The sequence below is a fragment of the Aplysia californica genome, unplaced genomic scaffold (genome assembly GCF_000002075.1).
Source record: "Aplysia californica isolate F4 #8 unplaced genomic scaffold, AplCal3.0 scaffold00145, whole genome shotgun sequence".
Lineage (NCBI taxonomy): Eukaryota > Metazoa > Mollusca > Gastropoda > Aplysiida > Aplysiidae > Aplysia > Aplysia californica.
Window position 1 is genome coordinate 230,938 of NW_004797415.1, and position 21,438 is coordinate 252,375.

A 21,438-nucleotide genomic window follows, 5' to 3' on the forward strand; every position below is an offset into this window, starting at 1 on the left:
CAATGACATACCATTAAAATTATCCAAGACAGCCACCCATGACCAAATAGAAAAATGGACTGATAATAATAAACGTGTCTACACAACGTGCTGATCAGCAAGCGGTTCATGGTTAACAATAATTACAGTATGTGAAAAGATTACGACAGCTCACCCACCGCATTAGGGGCCGATACAAAAATAATTGATGGCAATGTGTTGGGCAATACCAGATTTGCATCATCGTCTTGGACAGCTTTTTGGGGATGTTGGATGACAATAATATAGCAGTCATAGTTGTGCTGGACAGGTCGTCGCTCTGGGTAATGCCATTATTATATTATAAATTTTTTAAAAACATACGGTGGGAAGTGGTTGTTTGTATAGGAGGTTGTCTTGGATATGTGGCTGTCAAGGCAAGTTCAACTGCACACTACTATTTTACTCACTGACTTGTTAACTTTCCAACACTACAAAGCTTAAAGTTAAAGAGAAGAGGAAACTGAATTTTTTATGCTGGTACTTTATTTTTTAAAAAACAACACCCCCCACCCCACTATAGTGATGTGTTGCAGTCAAAGTTTCAGGCGATATGTGGATAGATCAACAGTGATCATGTAGTGTGTCGCAAGTGACCATAATACAATGTGTAATGTAGAAGAGTACAATTTACAAAACCCATATTTTTGTAATTCAGCATCAAATTTCGCTCCCTGCTTGACTAGATGCGCTGATTATAAAAATGCTAGATCTATATATTAAAGCCCTGATCAATATGTAAAAACACAGAAATAAAGATATCAGCCCAAAATAACTTACAAGCTGGTAAATGCCCATGGGGCTTATATTTAGTGAGGATTTTCACTCAACTCTATTGTAAGTAAGTGACAGATTGAAGGGAGTAAACGCATGATTTCATCTAGAGATTGGTAAACAGTTCCTTTGACATAGGGCAGTCGGTGCAACATGTACAGTGGAACTCGGATTCAACGAAGGCCTGGCCTTAAATTTTGTTGAATTCGAGTTTTCATTTTGGCATATGAGGCTTTTGTGTTGATAATTCCAGGCACCGAACAAGTAGGCTAGTGTATAATGCATTCGACTTTCTCAATCAAAAGTAGATTTGTTTCAAATGAGAGGCATTTTCGTTTCTTTGATCTCGTATTTGTGGATCAAGAAAAAGTCTTTGATAGAGTAAATAGAAACAAGCTATGGAAGATCTTAGAGAAGTACGACATTAAGGGACAACTGCTAGACAACATCAGGGCTATCTATGCCAACAGCAGAAGCGCTGTCCGAACTACCAGTGGAACATGGGACTGGTTTCCAGTAACATCCGGAGTCAGACAGGGCTGCAATCTCTCCCCTCTGCTCTTCGTGATCTACATGGACCAGATAACAAAAGAGGCCAATCCAGACTCAGAAGCACTCAACGAACTCATGTTTGCAGACGACCTGGCAATGATTAACAAGAAGACCCAGCTACAGGAGCATATGAACATATGCGAGCTGCGAAAAATATGACATGAAGATCAGTATTAGCAAGACCGAAGTCATGACAATTAGCAGGAGACCAGGCAAAGTGGAAATCAACATCAATGGATCCCAACTAAAACGAAGCAGAGAATTCAAATACTTGGGCAGCGTTTTCACAGGAAATGGAAAATTAGATTGAGAAATACAGACTAGATGCCAGAGAGCCAACGCAGTCAGCTACCAACTCGGCCCTCTCCTGAAACATCCCAATATCCCCATGAGCACCAAGGCGAAGCTCATCAACGCCATTTTCCTTCCAACGATCACATATCAGTGCCAGACATGGTCCCTAACAAAAGCCCTAGAGAGGAAACTGGTCACATGCGAGATGAAATGCTTAAGAAGAGCGGTCAACAAAACAAGAAGAGACAAAATTAAAAATGAAGTCATTTGGGACACCGTGGGAGCAACACCAGTCCAACCACACATTGAAAAACAAAAGGTCAAGTGGTTCGGACACCTCACGCAGATGCCCTCAAACCATCCATCTCTGAGAGCATACAACACTAAATATTCTGGATGGAGAGCCAGAGGAAGACCAAGGCGATGATGGAGTGAATCTGTGGCAGACACCCTTAGAGCTCACGGGATGTCCCTCCTACAGGCCACACAACTTGCTGCAGACAGACGCCCATGTCTCCCCGCGACACCCCAGGGTACAAGCGGAAGAAAAAAGTAAAAAGTAAAAGCGATACCAAAGAATTGCTGAAAAATTCCAGGAAAATACACTGCTCTACCAAGCAAAAACTGCAATAGGGGGTGATTAGTTCAAATACACGCCTGTGTCAGCAATCATTTATAACGTATTGTTTGCCAAACAAGTTATGTTGCTGCGTACAGCCTAACATATGGCAACGTTTGAATCCACAGTCCAGGGCGCAATTCATTACATGCACCTTTGTCAAATTTAGCTTATCATTGTAATATTGATCAGTAGCCTGTGTGGTATGAAAGGAGGCCACTGATTGGTCGCAGAGAGCAGTTCACCCTGCAGGCGACTTAATTGAATCCGAGCTTGCTCATTTACGCTTTCGTTGAACCTGAGTTACTTTTTATTGATCCTTATGAATAAAAAAATCGGGGAATCCACTCATTTAGTTGAATCCGAGTTCAACTATATTTAACAGAGGGCATGTAAAACTCCTACCGTCAGCCCCGTTGTACTGCCAACTTCATGCCCGTCCCGAGGTAGGCGGTATAACGAGATTTGACTGTAAATCGTCGGCAATGCACTTGTCCATTTAGGTACTTTTTATGTAAAAAAACCCCACAACCCCCCCCCCCCCCCCCTCTAGTTTTTGTTGTGCTATTTCTGTCAAAAATCATGAAAAGAAAGAAAATTGTAAGTCTTGACCATAGCAATAAACAGCACTTTGGTAATATTGAATGGTGCCTCTATGATACAGCTTTGAGAGGGTGTAAAAATAAAAAATGATCAAAACTTGGACTTAACCCTTCCCGGACGTACAGCTGATATATTGGCGCAAGTCTGCAAACATTGCGGATGTATCGCCGATATATCGGCAATGATAGGATGCCTTAGTGTTGTTTGCTTTTGACATGATGTGTCATTTATAAGGCCAGGACTTCTTATTGCTACCAGAAAACTTGCAAATGATTTAGGAAATGAAAACATCAAGTTTCACTTTGTCAAAGAGTCAGTTTGGCGATAAATGAGGGAAGTCATTCTTGCATCAACCAAACGATGTAACTGGCCTTTAAGTAGAAATATAATTTAATAAAACAAAAATTTTATAATTTCAAATAAAAAGTAGTGCATTTGAAAATGTGGGGATTTTATGCTCCTGGCTGTGTTTGATTAGATAGCAAAGCTGATTTGCTTTCACATGTTTGGTGAGTGTATTTTTTTCCCCTTCAAAATTTATTATTCTCATCATCATCACCATCACCCATTCTAACAGTTGCATGCACACTAGGGTTAAAAATCAATCCTTGTATGTCTGAACGTATTCCTCATTCAATTTCCTTTAATTTGGCCTTATCAAAATACGGGGGGTTTCAGGGGCATGCCCCTCTTTTTAACCATAATTTGATGTTTTGCATACGTTTGGCGCGTTCTGCTGATTTGCTAGATTGGTGGACCGTGCAATGCATTTTGTGAAACCATAGAAGAATGTGCAACAATCCATTGATTGTTGCACATTCTGTATTAGATCGGTGGATCACGCAGCGCTTTTTGTGGATCCGTTGAATGCGCAACAGATCTTAGATCTTACTCGAGTGTCGAGTGTTTCGTTTTTCTGCTATGAAATTAAAGGTGTTAACATCAGATGAACGTCCATATATCTCTATTGTTGACATTGCATTAAGTGGAAGTTATTGTCACATTTTGTAAGACTAAATAACGCATTTTGTGGATCTACAGAACGCGCAACAATTGATGGATTGTTGCGCATTCCCTGGATCCACAAAATGTGGCGTTGCACGATCAACCGATCCTGCAAATCGATACAAAGCGCCTAACAAATAGATCTAGATTTGATCATTTATTTCGCTCACCACACGTCAAAAAATTGGAATGCGCATCGTAAAGTAATCGTTTTGAAACTTAACAGCAGCTGCTGTATAAGAAAATCAACGATATCTCAGTAATTAATTGGAGTGTTAGAAACTTGGCTAACCAAAATTTATGTGTTTTTGGGTGGAGCAATCATTTCTGCAGTAAGATTTACTAACCATTTCGTAGTTATATTTTTATAATTAATATTTTGGCGTACATATTTGGATTTTGCGAAAAAGGGGAGGTCATGATGAGAGCATCATTGTATCACAACATGGGATCTTTAATCCTCGTCCTGCCGGGGCTGGGTTTATATCGCCTGATAAGCCTATTTTTGCACCTCGCCTGCGTTTTGGTCCCGTGTCAATCTGGCCCCTGGCTCAGCGCACACACGCCGAGCATCATCTCCTGTTCAATTGGAGTCCTGCGTCGGATCCACATTCATGCAGCTCAAGGGTGTGTGCACCAGTCTGTGCGTTTGTGGCCTTCTTCTAGAACCGCCTGCATTGGATTGTAACCCAGGCATACGTCCCATTCAAAACACGCCAAGTTGGTAGCTCTAGATGTTTGTCCAATTTGATGAAATTATATCAAACAAATTGACCCACTTAGACATCAGGAGCTTGAAAGGGTAGTCAGGAAACAAGACTTCCATTTTTCTAAACAAAATCTTTCAAATGAGCTTGATTTTGTATGAAAAGATATTAGAATTTACTTGATAAAAAATAACTTGTTTGATAATTTTGAATACCATTGTGCAGGCACAAAGAGCAATTTGAGTGAAAAACATTCGGAAATTGACCTTTTATATAACGAAGTGACTATTTCTCCGAATGTTCGGAGAAATAGTGCCGATCTTTATTTCTCCGAACGGTTTCCGGCTTCCGGTCTCGTGATTTTTTTCCTATTTATTGCGAGAGTTCGGCGCCAACTTTCATTCTGCCCCTCTGGTCTGGGAAGGAACACCGCATGGCAAGCCCGCCTACATACACCCTTCAGTAACACCCACCGCACACCCACCACCATCATGCACATGTACACACACAAACTTATACACACACTAACTAAACGTGATCAGTGGGCAACTTTTGAACATATGACGAGCTGAGCTGTGGATGGAGAGACAGTGTGAGTGAAAGAGCGGGTGAAAGGAAGAATGTACGAGTGTATCCACAGGCAACAGCAACTACAAGACGACGACACCGACCCCCCCGGTCTGGTCCCAGCTCACGAACGAAAGGAATGTGGCTAAGGCAGTGTTTTGCCTATATTATTGTCCATGGTTCGCAGGGTGCAAGGGAATGAGTGAGATTTTCTTTGTATGTGCCTGGAGGGAGGGAGTGGGGTGTGAAAGTGTCTTGCGGACAGGGATGAGCCGCGGGAGAGAACATGGGAATTGAATGGATGAGTGAAACTGAAAGAGAGGAACGACTCATGAGCCCTGGAGTTATTGGATCCTGTGTTTCTATTTTTGTATACTTTGAACTGTCATGTTACTGAATAAAGGTTGAAATAAAGCCCGAAAAACAAACACACACACACACTCCTCACTCTCCACTTACACACTTACTACCACACACAGACACACTCACACTCACACACGCACATGCATACACACACACACATGCACACACACACACACACACACACAGGAGCAAATTTTGGGGTCTATATATCTATTTCAATTTTCAAGAGCTAGTCTAGAGATTTTTAGATGAGTGTAAAAACGTGAAAAAGAGAGGTTTCACAACAGGATAAAATCAAAATTAGAACAGCCCATAAACAACCACAAAAATTAACAAATAAGGGCGTGTGTCCACCTGTCCGAAGAAGATTGGCTGTTTTAACCATAAATGTGTGTAAATTTTTTTTTAGAGTACAGGATATTACATGTAAATTATGGAATCACACACATTAAGGGGCCTGCCAGTGTCAGCCCATGTAATCGGTTTTGGTGGAACGTACGCTCTAACATAACACATTTAAATCTATAATATATATATATACATGTATATATATTTAGAATCTAATGAAGGTAGGAACATCAAATTAAATGACGTTACACTATGCAACACCCCCCCCCTTTTTTCCCCAACAAAAAAAATTGATAGAAAAACAACACATCAGAACAATAACAAGAAAAAAAATTACACACTAACAAAATAAAACACCACAATGAGTCAAAGAGGGAAAAATAAAAGTAACTGTAACTTATTCAATAAATCAACGTGGTGACAACAAGTGAGAAAGAGACTAAGTGAAGCTAAGTGAACTTTCTTTCAAAAGTAAAGAGGTTCGGTTTCTTTCTTTTTTTAAATTTGACTTTTATTCCCCGACCAAAAAATGCCAAAGAATCGAGCCACGATTGATTGGTCGAGGCCGCGACAAACGCAGAAGCTAGTTCTATGTGTCGTTATCAATAACCCTCCGTAGATCTAGATCTAGACAGCACACGAGTGAACACAACACATTAAGTTTAAGAGCAGCACCCTTCATAAGCAACACGTCATATCTGTAGCGAAAAACTGTTTGGAACTGTAGCATTTCTTTATATAAATATTTACTGCAGACATTTTTTTGGACCGATTGAACCATATTGTATACAAACAATCTTTGATAGGCCTATACTCTATATGATATCCGAAATTTGCGGGAAACGGTGTGATTTCAGAGTGTTTGGAGAAATAGTGCCCAGATTTATTTTCCTGAACGTTCGGAGAAATAGTGCCGGCCTTTATATAATCCCATTTCGAACCCAAGGTTCATAACAACAAGAGCATCTAGAAAAGTTATTATTTGAATGGGTGTAGCTACTCGTAATGTCTTGTGCTTATGAGAGGAGGTTTTTTGTGTGTTTGCAACACTTTATAAATAGAAAGCTATGAAAGACTTGAGCGTTATAATTAAATTTTCATCATCGATCAACACACTTTTCAAGGCGAAAAAACATGTTTCTAGGCACGCACACAGTACACCAACAGTACACATTGAGTGACCACGGCGGCCAGCCCGGAATGTGCGACGTAATCGGTTGCTGATAAGATTCACATCTCAGCACAGACGCAGGACAAGAGTTTTAAGTAGATCTAATTTAGAATCTAGATCTAGATCTAGTACCGAGGTCTTTATTGTGTTTGTTTGGGTGGTCGCTCATTATAGATGTCCTTCTTATCTAGAATCAGGATCTCTGGTAATCGTTGTTAGTGGAGGACTTCCGTAACGAGCGACCACTATGAGACAGAGCAGAATTGAGGGCTAGGCCTCACTAGGAGTAGGGGTTGGGTAGATCTAGGGGAAGTGGCTATTCTCATCCGGGGTGAGAATAGAAAAACGATCTACCTCTCACCCCGGGTGAGACTTGCCAGCGTAGGCTATTCTCACCCGGTGCGAAACAAGACCTGCTTTTCCTCATTTTGGAATCGAAGTGACTAGCCGTACTTAAGTACTTTAAGTACGGCTGGACTGCCAGTCTAGCTACTTAGATCTAGGTTTGGCCCTATCGACTCAAGCCTGTTAGGTACACAGGTCTCATTAGATCTAGATCTAGTAATTATTCAGGTTCAAATACATGCAAGTCAGTAAGGCACCTTTGATTTTGTCTGAAATACAAATACTTTAGGCATTGCAAACTAAGAATTTCATTTACAATTCAGCCATAAATATTAAGTACGGCTAGCCTGACAGTCTAGCCGTACTTATCTTAGGCCCTATTAACATTAGAAAACAGGAGGTTTAAAATACATGCACTGTCATTAAGGCACCTGGTTTTGTCTCAAATACAAATACTTTAGGTACTGTACACTAAAAATGTATATATTTACAATTCAAGTAGGCCTATTTTTTGTAAATGGTCAGTCTAGCCATCATATTAAGAATAAGTACGGCTAGACTGCGAGTCTAGCTGCATTTAAGTTCTGTCTATCGGTGTGGATGAACAAATTGATAAAAGCCAAGAAAAAATTACGTTATACCACAAAAGTAAGATAATTTGATCGTCTTCAAAGATGCTATGGCTATTTCACTGTTCGAATCGAGCCGAACTACGCGGGTCGCCATTTTGTTTTGCCCGGAAGTTCTCGCAAGATCTACTCCTCCCCTCTCTCTCTTTGTCTCTTTCTGAATACTGTCTATCGGTGTGGACGATCAAATTGACCAAAACAAAGTGAAAAAATGATGTTAACACACAAAAGTAAATTAATTTGGTTGTCTACAAAGATGCCACGGCTATTTAACTTTTCGAATCGAGCCGAACTACGCGGGTCGCCATTTTGTTTTGACCGGAAGTTCTTGCGCTACTCCTCTCTCTCTCTCTCTTTCCACTGCCCACAGACAAAATTGTACACTTTTATTTAGTAGGCTACAGTTGAGTTGTAATGGAACGTTTGTTCACGGCACAGAATTCTACAATTTTTCTGTTATCACAGTGTAGAATTTTGTGGTTTAGGGTGAACGCAAAATTTGTTGGCCTAGATCTAGGCTATAACGGTGAACGCGCATCGGGTGAGAATAGCCAAAAGACTCGCCTGCACTTCTCACCCCGGGTGAGAATAGAGGTGGCCAGATTTAGGAATCTAGGAGGGGTAGGGTTAGGGTTTGGGTTAGGGTAAGGCCTCTTCTTTATTGTGTTTGATGGGGTGGTCGCTCGTTACGGAAGTCCTTCCGTTGTTTGGACCAAAACCTGACCTGATAAACCAAAAATCAAAAGTGGCAGGTCTGATGAGTTTTTGTTTCACAACAACAATCTTACCTGATCCAGGGATCTTTCAGACCAAGCGCACCAAGCCTCTTCTGAAGGCGATCCAGTTCTGGGATTCCTTCAGCCTTATATATTCTCCAGTCTGGAATTTCATGAGGGGCACCGCCACCGCCTCCACCCATATTTCTGTTCGGTACGAGAAAAAACAGAAGGAAACCGAAGGTTTTATTCGCCGGCGACAGCAGTTTGTTGACGACCTTGGTTGGAAGTAGCGATTTCTCGCTGTAATTCTGATATTACCGAGTACTTTGTGCTTACTCTATTAGATCTAAAAACTAGTATTGGATTTTTAGATCTGAAAAAAGTTTTTTTCCTGGACGAACTGACCGTTGAATACTAAAAACCTGGGATTTTAAATAATTAGATAATATAATAGTTGACAGACAGCTAAATTTGCGACAATAAATAACAGTTTAGATTTAAATAAATATTGAAGCATCGAGACTATGATATTACGAAATAATTTCTAAACATTTTTACTTTCTGGCCGGATCTTCCTCACAGAAAGGTACAAAATCTGCACCATGCGTTTTTAATGAAACGATAACAAATGATAAACAAATCTGAACCAGGACCCTGAAGCTGTCAGCAAGGCATCTGAAATTGTTACCGTAAAGTAAGCCTTCTGTGTATAGCCTAGTTGTAGCTTTCTTTGTCTCTTTAGAATTAGAATTCTTTTACACTCGCATGTACAGTACTGTAGACTGTAGACTTGCAGCTATCTCTCTCTGCAGCCCGTCGGGAGGAGAAGAAGAGGTATTTTTTTACTTTCCCTCCCGTCTCACACTCAGCTACCAGTTGTCTATTTTCTACTCTAGATCTAGATTTAAATATTGATGCGCTGAACACGAATATCAACTTCATTTCCGTTGCAAATAATAGTTTTTGAAATGGGAGTGTATACAGACCCGGTAACCGGGAATAAAGTCACAAAGTATACAGACCCGGTAGGAGAACTCTTTTGTGATTTCGGAAAGTTTCAGCACCCTCTAAAGCCTCTTGGCTCAGGGTAGGACTAGATATCTAGGTTCTTCTAGATCTATGGCCTAGGTCTAGATCTAGACAGACAGATATTTATATAAATCATTGATCTAGTTTCGGGGCTAGCCTAGATCTAGATATATCTAGATTCTAGATCTAAATCTAAATGAAGATTGCGGATGTCTTTTCGATGAACGATCGTTTATGAGTTGGAGGAATCAAAATTTGAAGAAAAGAACAACATGTCATAATTTCAATCAAAAGCAGTCACCCTCTCTATTTCTCTCTCTCTCTCTCTCTCTCTCTCTCTCTCTCTCTCTCTCCTCTCTCTCTCTGTGTATCGCTCACATTCTCTTTATCTTTGTTTGTCTCTGTATTTCTTTCTCCCCACCTATTTCCCACTCTGTCTTTCTCTCGTTCCCTCCTGCCAACTGGCCGGGCATGTCATACATTTTGCTAGCACTTCCCCCTGCTCTCTCTCTCTCCCCCCTCTCTCTCTCTCTCTCTCTCTCTCTCTTCTCTCTCTCTCTCTCTCTAACTCACACACACACACACACACACACACACACACACACACACACACACACACACACACACACACTACCGGGTTTGGGCACTGAAACTTTCCGAAATCACAAAAGAGTTCCCCTACCGGGTCTGTATACTTTGTGAAAGTGGCTATTCTCACCCGCCCGGAAGTTCTCGCAAGATCAACTCCTCCCCTCTTCTCTCTCTCTCTGTCTCTTTCTGAATACTGTCTATCGGTGTGGACGATCAAATTGACCAAAACAAAGTGAAAAAATGATGTTAAAACACAAAAGTAAATAAATTTGGTTGTCTACAAAGATGCTACGGCTATTTAACTTTTCGATTCGAGCCGAACTACGCGGGTCGCCATTTTGTTTTGCCCGGAAATTCTCGCGCTACTCCTCTCTCTCTTTCTCTCTCTTTCTCTCTCTCTCTCCACTGCCCACAGACAAAATTGTACGCTTTTAGTAGGCTACAATTGTAATGGAACGTTTGTTCACGGCACAGAATTCTACAATTTTTCTGTTATCACAGTGTAGAATTCTGTGGTTTAGGGTGAACGCAAAATTTGGTGAACGCGCACCGGGTGAGAATAGCCACAAGACTCGCCTGCACTATTCTCACTCCGGGTGAGAATAGAGGTGGCCATACTTTGTGACTTTGTTCCCGGTTACCGGGTCTGTATACACTTCGTTTTGAAATATTTGATTGTTTTTAACCGAGATAAACATGCTTTGGACCAATCGGGGGGTTCCAAAGGGGCCTGCCCCAGTGGGGTAAAAGAAAATCTGGGGGGTTACAGGGGGGCATGCTCCCCTGTTTTTATTTTACCCATAATTTGATATTTTACAGTTAGATTTGAAATTGTCTTGAAAATAATTTATTTGCGACAGTTTTAGTGGCTTCATGTGTGATCTGCAGCAAACAGTACTGCAGTTTAACCCCTGAAACAGTGCACACAGCGGGAGTGAAAGTAAAAATTTACCGAAGAAGAAGGGAGGCGTGAAAAAAACACAAAAAAACAACATTGCGAGGTCGGGATTAGATCCCATGCTCATAAAATAATGTAAGATTTCAAATGCAGACACGCTCTCCATTCATTGACATTGACGATTTAGTTGTTTGAGGCTCTATGTAGAGCCTGTTCAACTATCTGGTAATGAACGACAATAATGCATTGCGTGCAGGCTAGACAAATCAGTTTTGGCAGGTGGGGTTGTAAATAGTTGGGAGATCTTTCCAGTATTCGTCCAGACGTCTGACCTCTTAAATGTGTCCACGTTTGGAGCTGACACCACTGACAGTACTGATTCGGCAAGATTGTTCCGAATAGTATTAACTTTAACCCTATTCTCAAGAAAGTTTGCCCTCATACACAATCTGCTTCTTTGCTTCTGGAGCTTCTCTGAGTTGCCCCGGAGTTGTGTGGTTGTTGCCTTTGTAAACGCTGGTCTTTCAGTGATGTAGTAGCCTTTGATATACTTACGTTTCTATCATATCACCACGTAACCTACTATGTTCCAGGGATGGAAGCTTTAGTTTTTTCAGTCTTTCAGAATAAGGCTTTTCTTTGAGGTGACTCAGGATTTTGGTAGCCCGCCTTTGAACTTGTTCGATTACCCTACATATAGTCCTTTTTCAAAGGGTTGCCAAACACAGTGTACTCTAATAAAGGCCTCACTAAACTCTTGTAGAGCAAAACAAACATATATCCTCTGAAAGATAGTCAAATGATCGCCTAATAAGTCCAACAATACGGTTCGCTTTTGATGTCATCTGGGCTATGTGCTCCTTGAAGGTTAGTTTATTATCAACCACAACTCCCAAGTCTTTCTTCTCTCTCTTTGTTACATTCAGTTTGTGTCTTGAGGTGCTACCATCCACTGCTTGGTCCATAAAGTATTTGTTATTATTGTCTTTGCCAACTTTTGGGACACAACACTTTTGCGGGTGAAAATGAAGTAACCATCATTGAGACCATTCTTGGAGGGTATCCAAATCATCCTGTAAATCTTGCGGTCCATTCACGTTGTCACTTCTAACGTAGAGCTTTGTGTCATCAGCGAACATTTTGACCGTGGCTTTAAGTCCTCTGGGAAGATCGTTGATGTAAATTACAAACAAAAGGGGGCCTTGAACTGATCCTTGCGGGATTCCACTTGTAACTTCAGCTTCCTCCGACCATGATCCATTTATAACGACCCGTTGTTTTCTGCTGGTCAAGAAGTCCCTAACCCACTTGAGTACCCCTTTAACACCACATGCTGAGAGCTTACTTCTGTATAAGTCGCCTATGGGGAACGGAGTCAAAGGCTTTCTGATAATCCATATAAATGACATCCACTGACCCTGCTTCATCCATAACACTCGTCCAGTCATCTAAAGTTTCCAATAATTTTGTTATACATGAACGTCCAGTGACGAATCCGTGTTGGTCTTTAGAAATCAGCATGTTGCTGACAATATGGTCCATGATGTGCTCTCTTACGAGCTTTTCCATAACTTTGCAGATGACACTTGTTAGGCTCTCAGGTCGATAATTGTTAACTGCGGCCTTGTTGTACCTTTCTTGAATATTGGTGACACGAATGCCGTTTTCCATTCCACTGGTAGTACTCCATCATGTAGTGTCCTCCTAAAGAGAATTCTTAGAGGTAGTGTAAGTATGTCAGCTGCCTGGGGTAATACTCTGGGAGGGATGCCATGGTCCCATTGCCTTGTTGACATCAAGACTAACCTAAAGTTCTTTTACTGTCACCGTTTCAATATTGAAGTCTTGAAGTTCTGTGTTGTAGTCATTCTCTTCAAAGTCTGGGAGTGGTCCTGTGTCCTCGTTCGTAAAAATACTCTGAAAGAATTTATTTAGCAGTTCTGCTTTCTCTGTATCTGACTTTGTCTTTGTCCCATCGTCCTTGTTTAGGTCTGCGATACCGGTCTTACTCTTAATCTTTGAGTTGGCGTAACTGTAAAATACCTTGGGGTTCTTCTTTGCCTCAATAGCCAATTTCTTTTCATAATTCCTGTTTGACTTTCGACATGCTCTCCTAGCCTTGTTGTTGGCCTTATTGTATGCTATTTCATCCGTTGTCTTTCGGACTCTTTCCCGTCCTATGCCATTTTCTGTAAGCACGATGTTTCTTCCTCACAGCCTCTAATGTGTCTTTATCCATGTATCTTTTATTTTTCCTCCCTGAAATATTCATCAGCGGTGTTGAAGTCCCAATGGCACCCTCAATTTTGCTCTTGATGTCAGACCAAGTGTCTTCAACGTTCTTGTTAGCAAGCTCACTCTCCCAGTCATATGCTCCAAGGTCCTCCCTCAGTTTCTCAACATCTGTTTTTCTAAAGTTTCTCCTAGTTTCTTTGGGTGCGGTACCTGCTGATAATGACAGAGTCATAAGCAGACAAAGATGATCACTTTTACCTATACCAGCTTCGACTTTGATGTCTGTAACCAGCTGTTCAGTATTTGTAAAGACTAGATCTAGAATGTTAGGAGTCTCACCTTTTCTATATATCTTGTGGGAGTCTTTTGGTGCTGTATGAAGAATGCGTCTTTTGTAGCCTTGAGGAATTTAGTAGCAATGTGTTTTTCACCAGCGTTGCAAGTTTCAGTTTCCCAATCAATTTGTCTGAAATTAAAGTCACCCATTATGATTTTGTGAGTCTCTTTTCTCAGTGACACCAGTTCAAAGAGCTTGTTCAGCTTCCGTGCACCCTCTTCAGCTGTAGGGCTGTGTTGACTTAGATAAATCAGTCCAATGAGTAATGAAGCACCATCCTTAAGAACACATTTAGGTTTTTCACAAAAGTCATTGTCCAAGTCATCACACAACCCTGGTTTCAGTGCTTTTCTCACATGCAACACTAGTCCTCGACCTTCTTCTTCCAGGTTGTGAAATAATTCATAGTCATAGCCATTCAAAGATAACTCACTCTTGAATTTTAAACCTTACATATTTGGGTTTTACTCCCGTTACAGCAATTATATCTGGCTGATAAATCTCCACCATAGACTTCAACTCATTTCTTTTGTTCAACAATTCGGCCATCATAATTTCTACGAAGTGGCTAGCCGTATTTAAATTTAAGTACAGCTAGCCTGAGAGTCTAGCCGTACTTAATTAGTACGGCTAGACTGCCAGTCTAGCCGTACTTAGATGTAGGTTTGTCCCTATCGACTCAAATCTGTTGAGTACACAGGTCTCATTAGATCTAGATCTAGTAATTATTCAGGTTTAAAAAAATACATGCAAGTCAGTGAGGCACCTTTTGGTTTCGTCTGAAATACAAATACTTCAGGCGTTGCAAACTAAAACTTTCATTTACAATTCTGCCATAAATAATAAGTACGGCTGGCCTGATTGTCTGCCATCCTTAAGGCCAAGGTCGGTAGTGAGTATTGAATATTTCCTTCAATTTTATGATTTTCTGTTTATGCAATATTATTATTCTATATCCACTTGCTCATCTTGGGAAATACATTTTAGAGCCTAAAACTGTCTATAAGTCCATGAAAATGCAACCTACAGACAGGCAGGCAATCACATAACTCACAGTTTGTGCTAAAAGTAGGGCTAAGATAGGCCTTAGTTACGCTGGTAAAAATAAACGCTACAATGTAAAATTTGGTCTCGATACAAAGGTCGTCTTCTCCTCCTCACGCTACTATCTTCCTTGACCTACTGTGTTGTATTTTTCCATCACAAAATTCATGCCACTCAAAATGCAAATGAAAGTCTTCATAGCGTCATATGAAGCTATTGCTCGAAGGTAAAGTTTACCTCTTCCAAAAAAGTAAAGTTTTCTATGCTGATGGCTATTGCTGAGTTCAACCATGGCCCAAAAGGTAGCAGTATTGTGATGGGGCTGTAAGGCCAGAGAGAGAGAGAGAGAGTACCAATTCAGCTTGGTGACATAACGGGCAGCAATTCGGATTGCTTGAAGTCAAAGGTATGAGGAGGAGAAACTGTCTAAGAGAAGGTCTTTGAGGCACATGGCATGAACTAGAAGGGAGAGGGAGTTGGAAGAACTTGAGGGTGGTCCAAGCCATGCTGCTGGCTCATTTTAAATTGTTTTTTCGAGTTGGAAACATCATGACAACAGTAGGCAAGTACACTTTTGCAATAATTATAAAAGCTTTTTTTCTCAAAAACCAATTTTTCTGCATTTGAAGTTACAAATCTCCTTTGTTGTTTGTGTGACATGCTTCAAATTTACACCATGTGTTTACTAGCATCAAATACAAATTTTGTCCCATTCATATGTATATATGGTGAAAAAAATTTTTTAAACGATTTTTTAATGTTAGGAGAGAGCTTATAATTGCATAATATACATACACAAGTTTTAAAAAATCGTTAAAAATACAGCTATTCATAGTTAACTGAAAATCAGACAAAATGTGCATGATGTTAATGATAGTATGTGTGCCAACTTTCATGACTGCTGGGTGGATAATGAAAGAGAAATGTTCCATGGAAATATACTTTAAAAATCCAAGATGGCGGCTGTTTTTCCCCATTTCCATGGCAACCAAAGCATTTTTCGAAAAATGAAATGTATCACATGTGAAGAAAATCTCTGTGGGGTATGATTATAACAAGTAAGTAGATGGGAAGTTACCCGTCTAGCTTTTAGTTTTCACTGTAGACCTTGGCCTGAAGTACGGCTAGCCTAGCTGTCTAGCCAAGAAGTCTAGCGCCTAGCCTGCCAGTATAGCCATACTTATCTTAGACTCTATTAACATTAGAAAACTGGTCTCATTTAATAGTAATTATTCAGGTTTAAAATACAAGCGCTGTCATTAAGGCACCTGGTTTCGTCTCAAATACAAATACTTTAGGTACTGCAAACTAAAAATTCGGCTAGCCAACCAGTTTAGCCGTAAGTACGGCTAACCTAGCAGTCTAGCCATCGTTAAGGACGGCTAGCCTCTTTCTTTCTTACACTTACAGCGAGGGGTAGATTATACTTACTTAATATATTTACTGCACTGTTTTCAGAAGTTACCGAACTGCCAAAACTGGAACCATAGGCCTAACACAATATTCACCACTAGCCTATCACAGCCAATCAGAGCACCACTAGCCTACCACTGCCACTAGACTAGAAAGGATCTAGATTCTAGATCTAGATATCTAAATTGCATTATATCTAGATCTAGATCTACATCTCTAGCACAGAGTAAGTTTCTAAGTATCGATACTTATTTTATCAGTTGATCTAGCCTACAAAATGAGCAGTAAAATTTCCCTTGTTTTTAACAAAACAAGGGGGGTTTCAGGGGTTGTCCCCCTGACCTAACAAAAACATGGTCATAGGGGGTTTCAGGGGGCATGCCCCCCCCCTCCCCCCTTGAATTTGAACATAATTTGGTGTTTTGCAATTAGGTTTGATAGGTTATCTCTCCATATCAGCATGCGCATCAAAAATAATCTTTTAGAACCAAAAGTAATCGTTGGTGGGGTCAAAACTAGTATCCCGAAATGGGACCGCAGTTGTACAAGAGTACCCTTTTGTCGGCAGGATGGTTGATACCCTGCCCTATTGGCATTGGTATTGCCGATAATTTAATTTTCATTCAGTTTCAAGTACAGTCGAACCTGTGTTAAATGGAATTGCAAGGGAGCCAGAAAAAAACTTCGTCTTAGGCAGGGGAATTTAAGGGGAGATGGAAAGGATGGGGATTGGGGGTTCAAAGGCCAAGTCGGTGGGGTCAAGGCCAAGGGTCGCTCGTCTGGTTGGCAAGCAGTGGTCAAAGCTTCACCTCTCGAGTGCTATCCTCTCTGATAATGACATCGTCCGTCTTATTATCCAATTACCACCAGTGCTTGCCGTTCATAGGATCACTGTTTGACCTATTAAAAACAGAAACGTTTGAACATCTCCTTTGCTTCCACCCTTAACCCCACCCACCGGTGTAACTAGCTCAGTCCACCGATGCTATCCCTCACTGCCATCATGTAACAACTATTCGAGGAACTCTTTTCTCGGCTGGCTGTACGGTCGGGGCGGCAGGCATTGGTCAATCTAATTTCACACCTCTGGCTTCTGGCTACCCTGGAAAGTTTCTGTAGTTGCTCGCTACTTGAGCACTCTCACAGGTAGTCGTGAGTATTCACACCCACGCTACTCTGACCATCTGCATCGCTCAGGGCTCACATAATGGGGTAATATCTACCCCCAAATTGCACCCCTACTCCCCTTCCTTTCCCAGCGGCATGGCCATGGCATTAAGTTTAGAGCCGGCAGAACCTTCTTTAGGCCTGATGGAAATCTCTCTAATACCGGGTGCCCATTGCAGATGGGGTTGGGTTGAGATGATCACCCGAATCGTCGCCCGAAAACAAACGAAGTGGCAGTGGTTAGCCTTATGGCTAGTCTGCCAGTCTAGCTGTACTTAAGTTAGGGCACATGCCAATAAACGTAGAACGACGCAAACTATTTTTAGGTAGAGCAGCCATCTTGTGTGGCGTCAGACCGAGATACCCCTTAGATCACGTGACTACGTTTGTAAATATAGCCAACCGCATGGCACGACTCAAAAAAGCTAAACAAACTAGAACTGGGAATAGAATAAAAAATGAAGAGACTGATTCACAGCTTAACACTCACCTCTAAGCCTGGAATGCTGCTGATTCTCAGTTTTCTGCGTTATGTGGCGCTTGAATAGTCTCTTTTATACCCATACAGGAAAAGTTCAAAGATTGAATTCAATAGATGCAGTGAACCGGAAAATGAGGAAGCTCAAACCTGTCAATGTCTCTTTGAATTAAATTGTTGACATTCGTACGAAACAAGCGGTTTGTGTCACTACAGGAATTCCGAAATGTTATTTACATACCGGAAAGAACCAAGCAGAGCATGGCTGACGGGCTGCAGTTTGCCGCAAGTGTAAAATTTTACCGTGCGAAACACATTGACACGGATAATACGTCAAGCCTCTGACCCAACATGTCATATCTCCACGGCCTATTAAAAATTGTCTATGCTATAGGTATCCCAGGATGTGATGACATCACATTACTAAAATTAGCAGCCAATCAAGCAGGTTCTTCGTTCTATGTTTAGCCGCCTGTGGTTAGGCCCTATTGACCGAAACCTTTTGAGTACACAGAGGTCTCATTAGATCTATATCTAGTAATTTTTCCTGTTTGAAACGCATGCAAGTCAGTAAGGCACCCTTTAGTTTCATCTGAAATACTTTAGGTAGATCTATTGCAAATTGAGATTTTATACAATTCTGCCATCATTATTAAGTACAACTAGCCAGTCTAGCCGTACTTATGTTAGGCCCTACGGACTGAAACCTGTTGAGTTGAGTACACAGGTCTCATTTGTAATTATTCAGGTTTAAAATACATGCACTGTCAGTAAGGCACATTTTGGTTTTGTCTTAAATACAAATATATATACTTTTAGTATTGCAAAAAAAATAAATTATTTACAATTCAGCTATTCAGTAGGCCTATCTTTTGCTGTTTGTCAGTCTAGCCATCATTATTAAGTCATTAAGTACGCAAGCCTCTTCTGAATACAAATGTGTTTGTTTTTGAGTCGGGTGCGATCGGCTTGTGCCACGATAGCCGCTTTGCGCGCCCTCAATCTGGCTAGCAAACTGACCCGACCCGATCCCCCACTGGGTACCCCGTATAAGAAAGAGACCTCTGTCTTAACGGAATCTCCCCTCTTCCCCTTTGATAAATTAATTCTATGATTGACTCTCTATAAAACGAGCACCTCATGTAGACTAGGCCTACAGTTCATTCAACCCAGAAACAGAAATGGAAAGAGAAATTCCTTCCCTTCGGCGGCTTCAGAGGGTTTTTATTTGTCTAAGATAAACAATGTTTTTCCCGCTTAGCCATGATTTGAACCAAAACTCCCAAGTTTGGTTCCATCGGTTCTAGTTCTAGTTCTAGTTCTCTAGCCTTTACTTTACACCATACCGTCAGGTGAGGAAAGGAATGGGGGTTGGTGTGCGGCTTCCTTGGCCTTGGGTGTTACCCTGTCCATGTAACATGTGAGCCCTGAGTCAGAGTGGTGCAAAATGTTTTCTGATGGTGTGGGTGTGAAATCAGTCACCAGTGCTTTTGAAAGTACTCAGGTGGTGCTCCAGCATGGAAACTTTTCTGGGTTGAGGAGTGAAATTAATTTGAAATCTGTCGCCCTGATCATTTGACCTGCTGAGAAAAAAGTTTCTTGAATCGTTGTACATGCATGAGAGGGGTGTGGCATTGGTTGATTGTGCTTATTTTACACCAATTGATGGGGGCTATAAGGGGGGAAACAAAGTAGACATTCAATCGTATCTGTTTTATTGTAGTCAAAGTGGTCCTGTGAGATGCAAGCACTCGTTGAAGTTAATTGTATGTTCATCAGAGTGTCATGATAGCATGGAGGGAACTATTTTTCAGGTGTCATAGATGTTGTTTCTTATCTGGACAAGCTGGTTTGTAACAGCCTCAATGATATTAGAAGTTCAAGTTTAATTATTTTTTTGTATTTATCAAATATAATCTTAATTTTTGTTCTTTTTTATTAAGGTGGGCCTTGAGGAGAAAAGTCAACACTCTACCATGTGTTGTGTTCTTGGGACGTTGTGACTTTGTGACCCGACAGATAGAAGTGTCTGTTTTTTTGCAAGCACTGTTCTGAAGGTTCATTGATTCCAAAGCAAAAAACTATCTGACCATGGAAGAATCAACTCTTCTGTTCAGGCATTTGCCTAGTGAGTTGTCTCAAGAGGAAAGGAAAGATTTACTTCATCATATTGGGGCAACTCAAGTTCGACTTATGGGGAGGAGTGGACCAATGGTAAGTTGTAGCAGTTTGTTGTAGACTACTTAAACTTTTACTCCACTAATGCTTGAAGTGGTAAGACTTTCATGAAGGAGCTAAAGTAAGATGAAATTCATGTTTGTTTGATGCATTAAACATGATCACTTATCAATCTACAATAGACATTTCTATCTGGCCTCTTTGCTTGAACACTTTTTACATCAGGTTCCTTTTTTCTTTTTGAGATGTTTGTTTTATTTTTAAGTGAAACCGTGTTAAAAGATCTGTAAGTAAAATATGACTGTTGTATCATCTTGCCAGACTGAACAAAGTTGTCAGCAAGTATACTTTGCCCCTCATAAACTTAAAAACTTAACGAATCTAGTACAGTCGAACCTGCCGTAACATAAACATTTGTAAAATGGAAACCTGTCCTAATGGATTCTCCGCGCTCCCCCCTTGATAAATTCCTCTTTAATTACCTGTACAAAACAGAAACTTGTCCAATGCGGAAACGGAAAGAAAAATCCTTTCCCTTCCGAGGGTTTTACCTGTGTAAGATGGAAAATGTTTTGCCCGTCTGCCCTGATTTGAAACAAAATCCGTCGGCTCTAAACTTAACGCTATGCTGCAGGGCGAAGAAGGGGAGTAGGGGTGAAATTTGAGGGTAGATGTTACCCCATCTATGTGAGCCCTGAGCGATGAAGATGGTCAGGGTGGTGTTGATGTGAAATATCACAAGTGCCAGTGAAAGTGTTCGAGTGCCGCTCCAGTTCGGAAACTTTCATTGGTAGCCAGAGGCCAGAGGTGTGAAATTAGTTTGACCAATGCCTGCCGCCCTGATTGTACAGCCAGCCGAGAAAAGAGTTCTTCGAATCGTTATTACATACTTGTGAGGGGTGGCATTGGTTGACTGTGCTTATTACACCAATGGGTGGGGCTAAGGGTGGAAGCAAAGGAGATGTTCAAACGTTTCTGTCTTTAATAGAGGTAGAACAGTTGTCCTATGAAATGTAAGCACTGGTGGAAATTGGATGAATAAGACTGACGCATGTCATTATCAGAGAGGATAGAAGCTGAGCGGTGTGAAGTTTTGACCACTTACTTGTGATAGCTGGCTGACCGGACCAGTGACCCTTGATCCCACCGGCTGGGCCTTCCCCCCCCCCACCCCTTCCATCTCCACACTAAATTCCCCTGTCTAAGACTGAAATGTCTAAGACGGAATTTTATTTTGGCTCCCTTGCGATTCCGTCTTACACGGGTTCGACTGTATTTAGTGAAGGCTGGAAATAATTTGTCACTCTCAGTTGCTCATGAACAGTGGTAATTACTAGGGTCTTTCATTTAAAAC

At 41.1% G+C, this 21,438-nt stretch overlaps 2 protein-coding genes across 2 annotated transcripts in view; one reads left to right on the forward strand and one right to left on the reverse strand.

The window, feature by feature from the left end:
* The window catches only part of LOC101853232 (NADH dehydrogenase [ubiquinone] 1 beta subcomplex subunit 3), a 10,634-nt gene extending 1,601 nt beyond the window's left edge, over positions 1–9,033 (reverse strand). Inside the window, exon 1 of the mRNA XM_005097032.3 lies at positions 8,784–9,033. Within this exon, the coding sequence (XP_005097089.1) occupies positions 8,784–8,914 (131 nt within the window). The 5' untranslated portion in view covers positions 8,915–9,033. The remainder of the gene's footprint in view (positions 1–8,783) is intronic.
* A 280-nt stretch (positions 9,034–9,313) lies between these two features.
* Positions 9,314–21,438, forward strand: part of LOC101853456 (RNA-binding region-containing protein 3) — a 31,671-nt gene continuing 19,546 nt past the window's right edge. Inside the window, exons 1-2 of the mRNA XM_005097033.3 lie at positions 9,314–9,408; positions 19,850–20,120. Coding sequence (XP_005097090.1) covers positions 19,998–20,120 — 123 coding nt within the window. The 5' untranslated portion in view covers positions 9,314–9,408; positions 19,850–19,997. The remainder of the gene's footprint in view (positions 9,409–19,849; positions 20,121–21,438) is intronic.